Source organism: Apteryx mantelli, chromosome Z (assembly GCF_036417845.1).
Source record: "Apteryx mantelli isolate bAptMan1 chromosome Z, bAptMan1.hap1, whole genome shotgun sequence".
NCBI classification, from domain to species: domain Eukaryota; kingdom Metazoa; phylum Chordata; class Aves; order Apterygiformes; family Apterygidae; genus Apteryx; species Apteryx mantelli.
In genome coordinates, this window is record NC_090020.1 from 74,951,055 (window position 1) to 74,966,838 (window position 15,784).

Consider the following 15,784-nt stretch of genomic DNA (forward strand, 5'->3'; position numbering starts at 1 on the left):
CCGGCGGAGCCACGCCCCCTCGGTCGCCGAGGGGGCGGGCGGGCGCGTGAGTGACAGAAGCGCTGCCCAGTGGCGGCGGGCGCGGCGGAGCCCCAGAAATGGCCGGCGGCGCGGGGGGCCGCTGCCGGGCCGGAGGCGGGGATGGGCGGGGTCAGTTACGTGCGCCGGATACCGCCGCCCGCGCTCCTGCCGCCGCCGCCGCCGCGGGCCCTCCCCGGCCGCGGGCTCGCTGAGGAGGCGCCCTGGGAAGCGCCGCCGCCGCCGGCCGGCGCCGCCGCGGGCTCCTGGGGCGGACGGGAGGCGGCCGGAGCCATGTTGGGCAGCGGGGCCAAGGCGGCCAAGCCCTCCTTCGTGTCCTACATCAGCCCGGAGGTGCGCGGCGGGGGGGTGGCGGGCGCCGTGTGGGGAGCGGGGGCGCCGGGGCCGCTCCGCCCCGCTCCGCGGCCTTGACCGGCGCCTCTGCGCCCCCGCGGGACGGGAGCGTCCTGCCGGCGGCCGCGAGGGGCCCGGCCCGGCCGGGCCGCGGCGGCGAGACCCATGGCCGTGCCGTGCCGCCCGGCTGCGGGCCGCGGGGGGGGGACGCGGCCGCCCGGCTGGCCGCCATGGGGCTCCTGGGCTGGTGACTTCCCGGTGCTTCCCTCGAGCTGCCGTTTGTGAGCCGCGAGCGGGTGGTGGAGCCGCCGTCGTGCCCGGTCAGCCTGCGCGGCTTCCCGAGCCTGTTTCTCGGCGTGCTGCAATATTAATTTTCGGGCTCTTTATTTTTAGTTCTTCTGCCGGAAAGCCCGGACCTCTTTCCCTAGCAGTTTAACGCCGAGCTCGCGGGTGTGCGTGTGTTTCACGTGTCCTTTCTGCTGTTCCTGCGCTTATTTATCAAACCTTCTGCAGCTGGCTTGGTTGGAGCGGCTTTAGATCCGGCTCGCTGAGGCCGCGCTGTCCGGGCGGTGTTGGTCCAGTGCTCGCTCGCGTTTCCAGTAACCAGCTATCTTTGGCCTTAGCTTAAATTCTTGGAGTTCTTGGATCCTTGAAGTAACTCCTTAGGAGGATTCGTCTTCATGAAAGCTAGCCATCTATGCCTTATTTTTCTTTATAATTCTTAATATCCTGGGACAAACTGGTGGCTCTTGGTTGCTCAGTCCCTTTGATAGCTTCTTAGGGAAAATATTTTCCTTATCTTGTCAATTAGCACGGAATTTGTCACTATGAGGACCTTGAGGAACCTGCTCTATTTTTCACCAAGTCTGAAATACTGATGTAGAGCTGTATCAGCCCATTTAAGTCAACTGTGCTGTTCAAAACTCATTTCCTTATTTTGTGGTGGCAACTCTGTTTTTATATGTTACTTGGTCCTAGTGACTTGTAGCAGTTTACTTTTTAAAAGCTTTCTGAAACTCTCTTCCTTCTCCTTAGCAATGAAAATGCATATGAATAGTAGCTACAAAGATTTCTTGGGTCATGTAAATTGTGTCCGCTAAGATTTATCTTTTGCCTTAGGAAAGTGTGTGCCTTGTACAAATGTGCAAAAAGGTCTGGGGACAGAATTTGTGAAGGTGGGTCATGTAAATTGTGTCTGCTAAGATTTATCTTTTGCCTTAGGAAAGTGTGTGCCTTGTACAAATGTGCAAAAAGGTCTGGGGACAGAATTTGTGAAGGTGGGTCATGTAAATTGTGTCTGCTAAGATTTATCTTTTGCCTTAGGAAAGTGTGTGCCTTGTACAAATGTGCAAAAAGGTCTGGGGACAGAATTTGTGAAGGTAAGAACTTCACTTGTTGGGCCGGATGTTCAGGTATGGGTTTTAAACAGCCTCTTTCAAAGATATCCAGTTTAAATGGGGAAGTGATTGAAGCTGACTGAAAAATGAGTCAGTGGAGAAAGGTACAAGTCAAATACATGCAGTGTGGTTGGGTATCAAGTAATAGAGTATTTTAACTTGGTCACAACTGCTGTGGTGTAACTCTTTAACTATGACTCTGGCTGCAGGAGGAATAATTGAGGAACTTTAAACTTGAAGATGAAGCTTGTAATGAAATACCCTGGTGTATCAGAGACTGCAATCATTTGCTTTTTATCTACTAATATTGTTTTTATCCATCTTCTTGATGTACTTCAGAATTTTGCAGGCTCTTGCCATAAAAGCTTTAGATACAGAGCTGACTTCTGCCATAAAATTGTAGTATCCTTCTCAGTTTCAAAAGTTTAATAAAACTGAAGTCAGATGTGAGCTGTGAAGCAACAGAACAATGATACAGAGCAATATGGTAGTGTGATATGCTGTAGTCCTTGCTTGCAACCTTCAGAGATTCACTGGGCACATATTTTCCCTTGTTTGCCTGGAAAGTTGTTTGAGATATTAGGCTGCTGCTGCTTTCAGATTAGGGCAGCGATACAATAAGAAAGGTGTAACAGGCACCCCTGAGTCTTTGTTAAAGCCCCAGCTTGTTTAGCCTCCGGTGGTCTATCCTCAAATACCTGAGGGACATGCTAGTAATGTTCAAAAAAATAAAACGTTAACTTTAAACTGCTATTGCTGTGGGTTTTTTTGCTGTTTTTAATATGAAGAGAAATCAGAATCCTATTCATGTTCACATGCAGCAAGATAAAAGTAAGGTGTGAACAAGAAATGCTCTTTATTAAAGGAACGGAAATGACTTCTGCTGCGTTTCCCAGAGCGTCTGGAAAAGCAGAGTTTTTGACATCTGACTAAATATAACCTAGTTATGCTCTGCTATATGGAACCACAGATCAATCAATGGTCTGTTAAGAGCAAGACCATAGGATGTTGATATTAATGACACACTTCCCTTCAGGACAGACTTGGCTACCCTGCAGGAAATGAGGGTGAATACTAGGGTATAAAAAGTCAATGTTTTGACATGTCTGATCATAGACTAGGGATATTTGCATATGGAAGCATAGAAAATTTGAAATAATTCATGGGTTCTTGTTTCTAACCTCTAAATGTTTGCTGTTTTGAAGTGTTAAGGGCTAACAAGCTGGATCATATTTTTCTTAAGTCAGTCTCAATTTGGATGAAAATTGAGGTGTTAAATGTGCTTCAAAGCTTAATGTTGCTTTTTGCGTGTGCATTTGTAAAAGTGAAATCCTCCATGTTTATTCTTCTAGGGTGTTAGTTTTTGTATTAGCCCTTAAATGTTTCGAAAAATCGTGAACTACGTGGGAAGACTGCAACCCATTGCTTCTCGCTTGTGAATTCTGGAAGTCTGCTCCATATAATTTCAGAACAGCAGTAATGATGCCTGGCCGTTGCTTTGTGGGGTCGGAGCTTTCTTTGCATCAGGGAAGGGATGGGGGCAAGAGACAAAGCAAGCTTGGAAAGCAGCCCTCACTGCCACCTATTTGGTAAATGCAGTCTGTGCCCTGTACAGAATATAGGTGAAAGTTAGGAGCATCCAGGAATTCATGTTCTGCTTGATGCTGCTTGTCCCTGCAATCCTAAGCACACCTCGGGACACCCAGTTTTGAGAGTGGTTTGCATAGCTCTTGTGCTTTCTCTCAAATCTTTCATTCCTATTAGCTGATAACTACTATAATTATTTGTTCCTTATTTCTTGGTACAATATCACAGATTTTGTTTTGATTTTTTTTTTTTTTAAATAGTACGATCTTCCTCTAGATTAGAATGATGGAATTGAAGTGTGGTATAATGAACAAAAGTTGCAAAAGTAGACAGCTGGGCTCTGAACTGATGTGGGGGAAGCAAGGAACTGAAGTCAGAGGAGATGGACAGAACAATGTAAGGAAAGAGGAGAGATTAAAAGATGTAACAGACATGGAAAACATGTGCTATGATCTAATGGGGCCAAGAAAGGAAGGAAAACGAGCGTTTAGAGATTATTTTCAGCACTGTTTTTAATTCAAGTGTAGTAAGTATCTCTTCTGGATTGTATGAAATGCCAGTGGAAGATTAGGATTATTTGACCAAGTTATAGTCTTTCAGAAAATACAGAGTATGTATGCAGGTTTGCATCTGAATGTTAAGCATGTGCACAGGTATTATCTTTTCTGTAGGAAATGCCAGTGTAACTGTTAATAAAAATCAAACTTTTTTACTCAAGAATATTGTATTCATTCGAGTACTAGTACTTTACAAATATTTTGGTATACAGTTTGATGTTTACAGTTGATAAAGATAAACGTATGGTTAAGAAAGCTATTTCAGCTGTTAGTCTTATAGTGAAGTATGGTTAAATATGAAAAAGCTGAGATTCAGGGCAAGCCTCACCATGATGTAGAGCTTTCTTGTGGAGAAATTAGTTATGAGAACTATATTACAACATTAAAACATCTTGCATTTTCACAGCAGTGTTATCTGCTGTCAGCCTTGAAGAATACATGTTTCAGATAGTGCTCTTGAAACCTTGAAAGTGGTAGCCGTTTCCTTCATGACTTCAATCTAATAAACACTTTTCCTCCATATGTTTACTAAAAACCTTGTTTGCCACCGTTGGAACTACCTCTAGCAGAAATGTCTGGCTCTGGGCAAATGGAAGAGTTACCCTGGGGTATGGTAGGTTTTGAGCTTACAGCATGTCTCTCTAATTTGCAGTAACAGACTGAATGCACTGCCTCTCTGCTGAGAGTGAGCGATATCCTGTATCAATAGGCCTATATAAATATTTTGCAATACTGATTCAAAAAATTCTAATATCTCTGATAAGATTAGAGTAGTCTGGATGCTAGCATGCAGGGAATGTTTTTTCCCTTTTTTTCTCATTCTCTGTCCAGTTGTCTAGCTCCCTGTGGAGTGGGATGTGAGGAAATTTTGTCTATTGTGATGAGGCTCTAGGACAAAGTAGAGCAGGAATCACTTGGGATCCCTCTCCTGCCCTACCTGTTAGGACCCTAACAATAAATTAGCATGGTGTGACATGTTGTCAAAATGCAGTTTTGGTATGACTTTATACTCTGTACAGTTAGAATTGATAATCATTGTCTACCACTGTTTACTAAGGTGTCCTGGAAAAAAGCGTGTAGTACCAGGTAGGTACCCAGGTGGGAAGCTGTCTCCACGTAAGTTACTAAAAGCTTTAGCAAAATGGAGATCTTTGTTCCTGTTGGTCCTGAATCAATTCAAGCTTAACTGTCCTCTTTTGAATGGTGTCCTCTGGCTATCTGCTCACAGATGTTGCTGCTGGTAGGGTTTCCTGTGTTGTATCCTGAGTAAGAAGTGTGAAGTGCAAAGCAGCAGCTTAGGGCATCCAGAAAGGAGAAGCTGCAGATGAAGAATCTAGAGATGCATGTGGCTTTTGATGACTACCTTAGATAGCAAGTGTTTGCATGCTTAACTTCAAGTGGTCAAAGGGTGAAATTTCCTGAGGTCTGAGGTGATCTGATAGTTTGGTCCTGTTGAAAGGGACAAACTTGCTCCTGCTGCTTATGCTGCTGCTGTTCGGTGCTTGTGTGACCTGTTGATGAGTCAGTTCTGCTAACAACGGGCTATAACAAAACCAAACCCTAACCTAGCAGAAGTAAAAAGTTTCCAGCAGATCTTATGAACTGAATTTCCTCAGCATGTAGCCAGACAAACGTGGGTGCAAACAGGTGGTGGTGGTGGGTATAAACTATGTGATTGCAATTAAAGGGGTGTTGAGGAGCATCCAGCTTAGAGGCAGCAGGCTCTCAAGTCAGTCTGAAGACCCATGTGTTGTTCAGTACTGAAATGCTGTAGAAAAAATAAAGATGGAACAGTGGGTGAAGAAATGCTAGCTGAACTTCTGGGTTCCCACATAACTTGCAGTGACACATGGGGAGTTAACAACTTTTCTTCATAACGATCTTGGCTTTCTCTCTTAGAAGAACAAATACAAATGTAATATTTGCAGAATTGTAGACATTTAACACATCTTTATTTTTTACTTGGAAAATGAGATCAGTGAAATGAAATTCTTCAGCAATGCTCAGCTGTTCATTGCTTGCATTCTAACTATCCCTAGTGAATATGTAGGAAAACTGTCTTTAAAATATTTGCACTTTATTATGGGAATATAAATGTTGACTTTCAAGTAGAATTCAGGCTACTGAAGACTCAGCTATTTGAAACTGTTGTATGTTACAGGAATTCTCCTTCAACTTCTGTGTGTGTGTTGTTTTTTTTTTTGTCGAACAAACAGTGAAATTAGTTGTGTGCAGGTTTTTTGGGGTGTTTTGTTTGCTGATTTGTTATATATATGACTAAGATCTGCTATGGCAGTATTTTAATTAAAAGCTTAACTCCTTCCAGGAAATACCAATTTTTAATCAAAACACAATTTTTAAAAATGGTTTGCTTCTATGATGCTTGTTATGGAAAAATTCACTTCATTTTAACAAATAGAAGTATGTTCAAAGAACTTCTTTGGCATCAGCTATTTCTCTGCTCTAGAGTTGTCTGCCAGCACCAGTTGGCAGGCTCTCCTGAGTAAAATGATACTTAATTTTATTCTTATATTGATATGAGTAATATATGTACACATAATCGTAAGAATCTCTTATGGTATCTCCCAAAGTAAAGGCTTAATGGGAAATAGTATACTACTTTGCTATTCTGTAGCAGTGATAGTATATGGCTTGTAAGTGAACAGTGTCCTATTTGGTTGCACATAAATAGTGACAGCAGAAGGCATAGCTATAAAGGCATTAGTAAACCCAGAGTTTAGCTTAGAGCTACCAGTGGCAAAGATGTAACATTGGGAAAACTTGCATGTATTCCTCCTCTGAATGCAGCAGTGTTCAATGTTAACCATGGTGGTGGGGTTTGGGGGTTTTTTGGGTGTGTGTGTTTTGTTTTGTTTTTTTTGTATAGTAATTTCCTTAGCTGAAAAGTGTGAACTTTGCTTTAAGTTACTTGTATAAGATCCAGACTTAGAAGTCAAAGGCAACAACTTGTGTTTTGTTTTCTGTATTAGCTGCCAACTGCAGTTACAGATTTCTTCAGGACATCACTGCTTTCACTTTAGAACTGTTACCTCTTTTCAACCAGTCTCGGAAGTCTCTGCTTTCATGCCACAGCCTCCTGGTGTTTTTAGTGTTGCTACACAGCCTTAAAACTTTGTTTGGGTCCTCAGAGTTTTGAGAACAACTAATTATATGAATGGCATAGGGAATTTATGCCGCCAGAGACTTTTGTTTCTCTGTATTTAATCCACTGAAACTGCTATTGCTCAAGTCTACTTCTGATAGCTTGCCTTGATTTGCAATATCTGACTTTGGATGCTGGTCGCAAACTAATTTTATTCGTCTTACTGCTGCGCCCTTGGGGCGGGGGGGTGTTTCCAGTTAACTAATAGTTTTCCACAAAGACTCTAATGCATGTGAAGTGATTCTGACTTGGAGAGGGAAGTTCAGAACTGGCTGAGCAGGAAGGGTATAGCATGTCCTCTAGTTTAACAGTCTTTCAGCTGGAGATTTTGCCCTAATTGTGAGTGCCACAAACCTAGAATAACTGATACTGAGCGTTTAATAGGTTGGTTTTGTGCAACTTGAGTCCAGAATCAAGTATATCCTATGACTTCTTTTACATCTTGACTTTGAGATTCTGAAGTCCTTTTCCCTATGGTGTTAGTATTGCTGTTTAAATAACTTGCATACTTTGATTGGAATAATACATAATATAAGAAAATCAGAAACATAATGAAGTGCAAAGCTTTAAAAATTGTGAAGGGCGTATTAGAAACACATCAAGTCATATCTTTGATCTGTGTGGAGAAGCTTGTAAATGAGCTTTGGGACATGGAAATGTAACTCTAACTTTAAGCTAGTCTATTTACTTATACTAAAGGAACTAAGTAGCATCTGTAATGCTTTTATTTCTGTCTGTTATGTATGCAAACAATGCATTTCCTGTTTTTGTGTTCAGAACTGCATGAGTGATGCTATGGGTGTCAAAGCATTAACTTAATTATTTAGCTGTAGACTGCTGACCTTAAGTGATTATCCTCTTGGAGTAGGAAAGGAGTGTATTGCAAACTGAAATAACTCTCACTGATTTAAATGTTCCTATTTGCTAGAATATGAGGAATTTAAGAGAGAAGCTGTTAATACAAGAGTGTTATTTACAGCATATATTGGAGCAAGATATTTGCAAAGAAGTAATGACTCTTTTTCTCTCTAGGAAATACACATAAAGGAACCCATAGAAAAGGAAGTAAATCCTCGCTTGTTACCAGGTAACTGTTGTATATTTAGAATTAAAGAAAAAAAAATCATGCAAATATGGTTATATATATTCTCATCCATTTGCTTCAGCAAACACTCAAGTGTCAGTGTCTTGTAGTAGAACAGAGGTTTGGGAGTAAGTAACAACACAGGTTGAATGCATTAAATGTCTATATCTGCATGGATTGTTATAAAAATTAGTCTTCACAATTTTTTCAGAGTAGATTATCTTTAGGTAACCTGCATTTGGAGAACTGTCTATACTTCAGTCTGCCTTGTTTCTTAAAGTGGGTTTTGATTTTTGTCTTAGAACCACAGACAAACTGGTAGAAACTTGAAGTTAAGTTGCTTTGCTTCTACTTTGAGTTATTTAGGCCTTTCTATGCCTCATTTGCTGTTAAGATCTTTAAAATTTATAACTCTTTATTAGACTTTTCTAAATACTGTTAGTGCTCTTCAAGTTCAGGAAGGATGAGCTTACTGTTACTAACACAAAATACAAGCAAAGCTTAGAATCATAATAGTGTTCTTTTCTGCAATTCATATAAAAGGCTGCAAGTCCAGCTGTTTGAGCCTACTAAAACTTGTCTTTGAAGTAAATACTTTCTTAAACTTGAAGTTCAGTTTCTGTTAACTTTAAGATATGAGCTTCATTGACCACTATTTATGCAAACATGTGTCTGAGGACTTTAAAATGATCCTGGAACCTGTAAAAAGTAGCATCTCTGGTCAAAGCTATGAAAAAGTAACCATGATACATTTGTAACAATCAACTAACAAATGTGTCAACGTTCTTAAGAGTTTGGCAGTAAGGAAAAGCAAAAAGGTTTTCAGCTTGTTCATTGACCATACTACCTATTCCTCAGTGGGATTTGGGGTTTTTTGAGTAGGTGCTTGTATAGTGACTCTTTTGATTTGTAACTCCATGCATTGTTCTCCTGCCACTTAGAGGAAGTTGTGGTATGGATGCTTCTGGTCACTGAACTTCTAACCATGTTCATTTGAACACTACAGAACAGTTTTCAGTCCATTCTGAGTAATGGTGGTAACCTGGAAGGCAACCAAGCTACTGATTTCAGGAGCCCCTTTAGGCTTGTTCTATAACAGTGATGATAAATCTTCAGGCATACAGTGCATGAGAAGCTGCCAGCAAGTTAATGTTGAGTTTAAGAGGAATAGTTCAAATATGTTTTAATGCTGTTAGTTATGCTGCAAGCTAAATGTTTGTTTTATACAGGTGAACTGCTGCTTTGTGAAGCAAACACGGTGTACAAGTACATACAAGAAGATGGGTCAAATCGCGGCACCTATGGGAAACTCGTATGCACAAACTTCAAGATTGCTTTCCTCGATGAAGATTCTGCTTCAGACGATAATGTAGGAAGACAAGTCTCCTAGTTGTGACCAAACAGGCTCTGAAGATGTAGTCTCTTGTACTATATAATCTTTCTTTCCCTTGCATAAGAAGAAAGACTGAAAATAAATCTATAGAAAATTTTAAAGGCCACAGTCATGTTAATCAGTTCACATCTGCTTGGTCTATATAGATCCTTCCACAAGCTCTAAAGACTGTTTCAGTTAAAAAAAAGGTGCAAGCCTGTTTTGGACCTTTACAGTTGAATGTAGTTTATAACTCTTCCTTGTGAGTTAGTAATTATATAAGGCATAAGTTTAAAGGAATTAATTGGTTTAAAAGTTAAATGTAAAGTTTATTGAAACCTGTGCAACTTCTAATACTTAACTTCTTATCTAGCAGCAATTACAAAAGTGTGAATGCCACGTGTACTTCTAAGATTGTAAAACATCTGTCTGACTTGACTTTGGGCCCCATCTGCAGAAGCATTTGAGGGTTCCACAAGACTGAATAGGTAACTGTTCAGTGGAAATACCCTAGATAATTGTCTGTTTGCTGTGTGGCTTAATAAATCTCTGATTTATTGTGTTTAAAGTCAGCTGTTGCTAACTGCAAAGACATAAGAACCTGACACTAGTGAGCTGACAAACCTTTTAACCCTTTTGCCCCCCCCCCCCACCGCTTTTAGAAAAGATTTGAATCTGTTCTTTGTTCTAGATGCTCAAACTGAGTTGTCTTAAAGGGGAATGGTAGTTCCACTCCTTTTTGGATGTGCTCAGGCTTGCCTTAGTCTGGTCCATTCAGGTGACAGCAGTGGATGACAGCCTAGTATATGGCTCCCAAGAATGCAAAGTGGTCTTGACAGGGAAGAATGAGAAGAATATGCTTTGAAGCATGTAGACTGTGGTCAGAAGTTTCTAAGGGTAAAACTTCAGGGAGCTGAATATTGAAAACTGGGGCTTCTGCAGCCAGATAAAAATTGAGTGGACATTCTGGAGTTCCTTGGGACAAAGCTCTAAAGCCTTTCCCACAGATCACATGAGACTTATTCTAAACCTGGTAGTGACCTTGTTCTGTTCAATCACTAACTTGTGAATCCTGGGTTGATAACATGTCAAATCAACTATATTTCTCTTAACAAATGTTCAGTGTGAGTACCTGTCCAGAGTAGTGCCGACCTGGAAATGACTTGAATAAGGTTAAGTCTGCTCACAATTGTCTTCATGTAAAACTTAATTTGCTGATGTAGTGTGCATCAGTCTTCTGATAGTAAAATTTAACATACTGGTTTATAACTGTGGTATTACTCAAATGTACTTTTTTGTACACTGAATTCACAGAGTAATAAACTGAAGGGAGCTTTAATCACCAAGTTTGACAAAGCAATAGACATTAGAATTGTTGTGCATGTCTTCATTTCACCCAGTGATAAATCTGACTGTTATGTTGGAATTTTCTTGGGATACTTGTTGTCTTAAGAGACTTTCTATTTCCTGCCTGGTTCCCACAGCAAGGAAACTTATCATAAAAGGGCTTGGATTCCATCAAACTACTGTATTTCCTGTTTATTGCAAGAATTCTAGTTTGAAAAGTGACCCTCAATAGAACTGTATGCTTTGAAGCTATTTGAAAAGTGAAAACTCTTAACTGCCCACCTTGCAAGCACAGTTGGGACCTTAAAATCTAAAAGGCAGGCATAATTCATCTGTATTTTAATAACTGTTCTTCAGTGTTCTGCCTTGCAGAGCTTATAAGAAGTAAAGCTGATATTAAAATATATACTGAATACATTGTTTACTGGTGAGAAGGTGCTGCTGCTTAGTGGCTTGAGACTTATGAGATTTTTTTCATGTTCTAGGAGCCACAATTCAAAAATAAGATTGTAGGAGAAAATGACATAACCCTGCAATGCGTAGATCAAATCTATGGAGGTAGGTCTTTTTTCCTTTGTTTAACATACCAGCGTTAGAAGATACTTCTAGATGTAGAGCATTTTTGGTCTATATGTCTACATCCTTTTTAGAAAATTGATAGTTTTCATTTTTGAAACTTGGATTGAATAGTCTGGAAAAAGCAGCTGCAGTTATGTACAATGATGAAATGACAGGTAAGAAATCTGTCAAAGAACTCAGTTTCATCCCTCAAGCTTGTCAAAATCTACTTTTTTGATTAAGTATCTTGCTAGAACAGATCAAAACAATTGCTTCAAAAAGTGAATTGAGTCATGATTAACAGCAAAGGGAAGTGTACTCTGCAGTGTGTTTGGTTAAGAATGGTGCACAAGTCTCTTATTTATAGAAATAGTTGGAAACATTGGAATATGAAGAGTGACTTCATTTGAGCAGTTGCACTGCAGGGTGGTTCAGATACCAAATTCCCCCTAAGTACCTTTTGTTTGTCTAAGGGAACTCTTGTTTTATGAGAATCTCAATGTTTTTAAAATATCAAAGGAAATCAAAAGCAAGCTTTTACTTTGCAAGTAAATAGTGAACTCATTGTTTTGCTACAGGACTTACAGGTCTGCCTGTATGGCTAAAAAAGGTAAATGAGAACTGGGGTAGTGATATGTAAGCAGTAGGGAAGGCTTTAGTGGGAAGATGGCATTTAGAGGAATGTTAGAGCATTATAAATTGTGGTGTGGTTTGATGGAGTGGACTAGGGAGAGACTAGTGGAGACTAGTTATGAGACACTGTTTGGTTTCTTGTACAGTGGCCTAGCTGCCAGTACTTCTGTTTGAAAATGTATCATTTCATATCTTGAAGTGTATGAAGGGTTCTCTTGAAGGCATTCTGGCGTGGGTTTTTTTTAATTTAGGATGAACTCAGTTGTATGGGGACTTTGCCTTGGCCAAAACTACTAAATTATGTTCTATTGCACAATCAAAACTTCAGACTTACTATGCAGTCTGAATTTGAACAGAAGTAATCACCGAATAGCTTATTTGCTATAAGTTCAGTTTCTACCTTGCAGGAGGTAGATTCAGTGGGACCTTTTTGGGATGGATGGGATACTGAGTATATAAGCACAAGAGCTTGCCAGTCTGTATGGTAGGATGATTGTTTTGACTTGAACTTAAGTTCTTTTCTTGAGGTTCTAGAAAAGATAAGTGTCAAGATCACTTGACAAGTGATGGCAAAGTTCTCTTTGTTTATTTAGACTTTTTACTTCTGCAGTTTATGATGAGAAAAAGAAACTTCTAACTGGACAACTGAGAAAATACCCAGAGAAACTAATTATCTATTGTAAAGACCTTAGAGTATTTCACTTCTGCCTCAGATACACAAAAGAGGAAGAAGTAAAAAGGGTAAGTATATTAACTTCATTTATTCATTTTTCATAAGCATGATGTTGGGTGTTAGTTTAACTGTAGGGATGAGGGAAGGGTGAGAAGTTTGCTTTGAGAGATCCCTCAAACTTGAAGTGTTTGGGGAAATGAAGAGTGAAAGTAAAAGGAGACTAGCTGATTTTTAGCTAACAGTGTTCATTAAATGTCTTCATGTATAACAATTAAAAAGATCAGTTGCGATGACTCTTTCAAGAGAACTGAAGCTTGGGAGCACTACATGAAACTAGCCTCAGCTCAAGCAGATGTTTAAATCTATTTTGTGTTTATTTGTGGTACTATTTTATTAGGTTTTGGCCTTAAACCTTGCTCATATATCAGCAGTTACATTTTTGAGAATGTGAGTTCTTTTGATAGATCAAGCCGAACCCCAAGCTGGGAGGCTAATAACTCTATTTAAATAACAAAATGCAAAATAAGAGTTGTTCCAGAAGCTGAACGCATGTAACGCTTCTTATTGAGTAGAGTAGGCATAGTATTTGGCAAACAAGGGAGAAGGCTTTCTAAGAGTCAGTTTTCAACGGTTGGGAATAGAACCCAAATTTCTTGACTGAGACTGTACACGCCTGTAAGACTATAGGTATCTTCTAGAAGAGGCATACTTCAATGTGTAAGAACTTCAATTTTGACCTTGAGCAAAACTAAACCTTAACTAAAGGCTTAAACCACACATTAAACCAATATGTAACTGATGTCCAAGCTGGCACAATGCAAACATGAAAATATCTTGGTAGCATAAATGTCCTCCTAATGAATACATGAAAACTTTTCTGCCATTGAGAGAAGCAGATTAATGTTTGAAGTATAATCTTCTTCCAGTTCTGATATCCTAGAGAAACTTGAAAATCTTGATCAAGTGTCAGGATGCTTCATCTCAGAATTTTTTGTAGTTAATGTTCTTTCTTCCTTTCTAGCAGTAGTTCTGTGCAATGTGCTAATGTAGTAATGCCTCTTTTGTAAATCAGATCTTTACTATCCTATTCTGTCAAAACTCGTGGAACAGCTTTATACAAAACCTGGGAGAGGTGATTAAGAAGTTATGTTGTATACATTGACAGTTTTATTCGTCCATATTTGGGTGTTAATTATTGGTCCTTTCTTAGATCGTCAGTGGCATAGTTCATCATAGCCAGACACCTAAGCTGCTTAAACGCTTGTTTCTGTTCTCTTATGCATCAGCTGCCCCAAACAACACAGGTAAACGTTTTTATATTTTTTTAGGTTGTATTTGTTGCATACTCTTCTCTAAACAGTCTGGGATATTTAGTATCTGAGTTTTTGCTTGTCTCATGACTAACAAGTTGATTTACGTCATTTTCACTTGTTAAGCATTGTTAGACTCACTGTTAAAAATCTCTAAACATTCTGCTGCTGATTTCCATGTGTTTTAACACAGATGGACAGAAAAAATTGCCAACAAGAGTAACATCACTGGATTAAAAAATTACTGTGGACAATCTGAAAGATGCTTAGCCTGTGCTCCTAAGCAATGTGCTCGCATATCTAGAAAAAATATTTTGTTTTTTTCTCAGTATTTTTTTCTATATTGTTGCGGTGAACTTCCTGCTCTCAAATGATAACTGCTGTGGCATCTGTCAGAAAGGATGTCCCTTTTTGCCCTTACTTGCAGGCAATCTACTTCTTCCAGGCAGATGAAAAAAAAAAAAAAAGCAATGATTTGCATAGCAAGGTTCCAGTAGGTGTCTGACTTCCTCACAGCTGATAGTTAAGTTATAACATAGTCTTCCCACTTGATCAAACCTGGCTGAATAATAAAATATGCTGTGAAACTTAAAATAAAGTTTTGTCAGTGCACTTTCTAGCACTTCATAGTTCTGAATTCAGCTGCAGTGATAGTGCTGTCTTAAACTACAATCCTGATTCTTGGTGCAACAAGAACACTTCTGCCTTTCACAGGGGGGAGTTCTGATGTACCCAAGGTGTTAATCATATTTCCTAGAATCACAGTTCTTGAGATTAGAAGGGACCTCTGGAGATTGTCTAGTCCAACACCCCTGCTCAGAGCAGGGTCAACTACAGCAGGTTTACCAGGGTCACGTCCAGTTGGATTTTGAATATCTCCAAGGATGGAGACTCCACAACCTGTTGCAGTGTTTGACTGCCCTCAAAGTGGAAAAGTGTATGTGTGGTGTGTGGGTGATGGGTTTTTTTATGTTTAAATGGCATTTTCTTTATTTCAATTTGTGCCCATTGTCTCTTGTCCATTCACCGGATACCACTGAGAAGAGTCTGGCTCAGTCGTCTTTACTCCCTCCTATCAGTTATTTTTGTACATTGATAAGATGGTCCTGAACCTTCTTAAGGCTAGACAATCCCAGCTTGCTCAGCCTCTCCTCATATGTCTGATGCTCCAAACTCTTCATCTTAGTGGGCCTTTGCTGCACTCACTTCAGTCAGCCCGTGTCTGTCTTGTACTGGGGAGCCCAGCCCTGTCACAGTACCCCATATGTGGTCTCACCAGTGCTGAGTGGAGATAAAGAATCACCTTCCTCAACCTGCTGGCAATGCTTTTCCTAATGCAGCTGAAGAGTACGTTGGTTGCCTGTGCTGCAAGGACATATTGCTGGCTCAGTCTGCAGCTTCAGCTGTAACTGGTGTTCAGTTTGAAACGCAAACATCAGAAAGATAGCAAGCTTTTTCCAGGTAGAGACTAAGAAAATGCAGAAGCCTGGTCTCTATAGCAACACTGAAGTGCTGTGTTGAATTCTTCCATATTTTAAATCTTCCATAATAAATGTCTAGTTCTTATTCTTTGAGCTTTCCGCAGAACAAACCAAGTAGACTTCAGAAACTGATCTTGTCTTTTATAGTCTATCCTTCAGATCTTAACTTGTCCCTTACAACTCAGCAACATCATTCTGTATTTCCAGCTGTACGTTCTTCATCTACTATATCTTCTCCCTGTGGAAAGTT

General features: G+C 40.1%; 1 protein-coding gene across 2 annotated transcripts in view; it reads left to right on the forward strand.

The window, feature by feature from the left end:
• The first annotated feature begins 232 nt into the window (after positions 1 to 232).
• MTMR12 (myotubularin related protein 12) overlaps positions 233 to 15,784 on the forward strand; it is a 34,392-nt gene continuing 18,840 nt past the window's right edge. Inside the window, exons 1-6 of one of the 2 annotated variants that reach the window (XM_067316556.1) lie at positions 233 to 372; positions 8,109 to 8,163; positions 9,390 to 9,529; positions 11,365 to 11,437; positions 12,681 to 12,811; positions 13,954 to 14,047. In XM_067316556.1, the coding sequence (XP_067172657.1) occupies positions 313 to 372; positions 8,109 to 8,163; positions 9,390 to 9,529; positions 11,365 to 11,437; positions 12,681 to 12,811; positions 13,954 to 14,047 (553 nt within the window). In that variant the 5' untranslated portion in view covers positions 233 to 312. The remainder of the gene's footprint in view (positions 373 to 8,108; positions 8,164 to 9,389; positions 9,530 to 11,364; positions 11,438 to 12,680; positions 12,812 to 13,953; positions 14,048 to 15,784) is intronic. The other variant, XM_067316555.1, reaches the window with a different exon arrangement.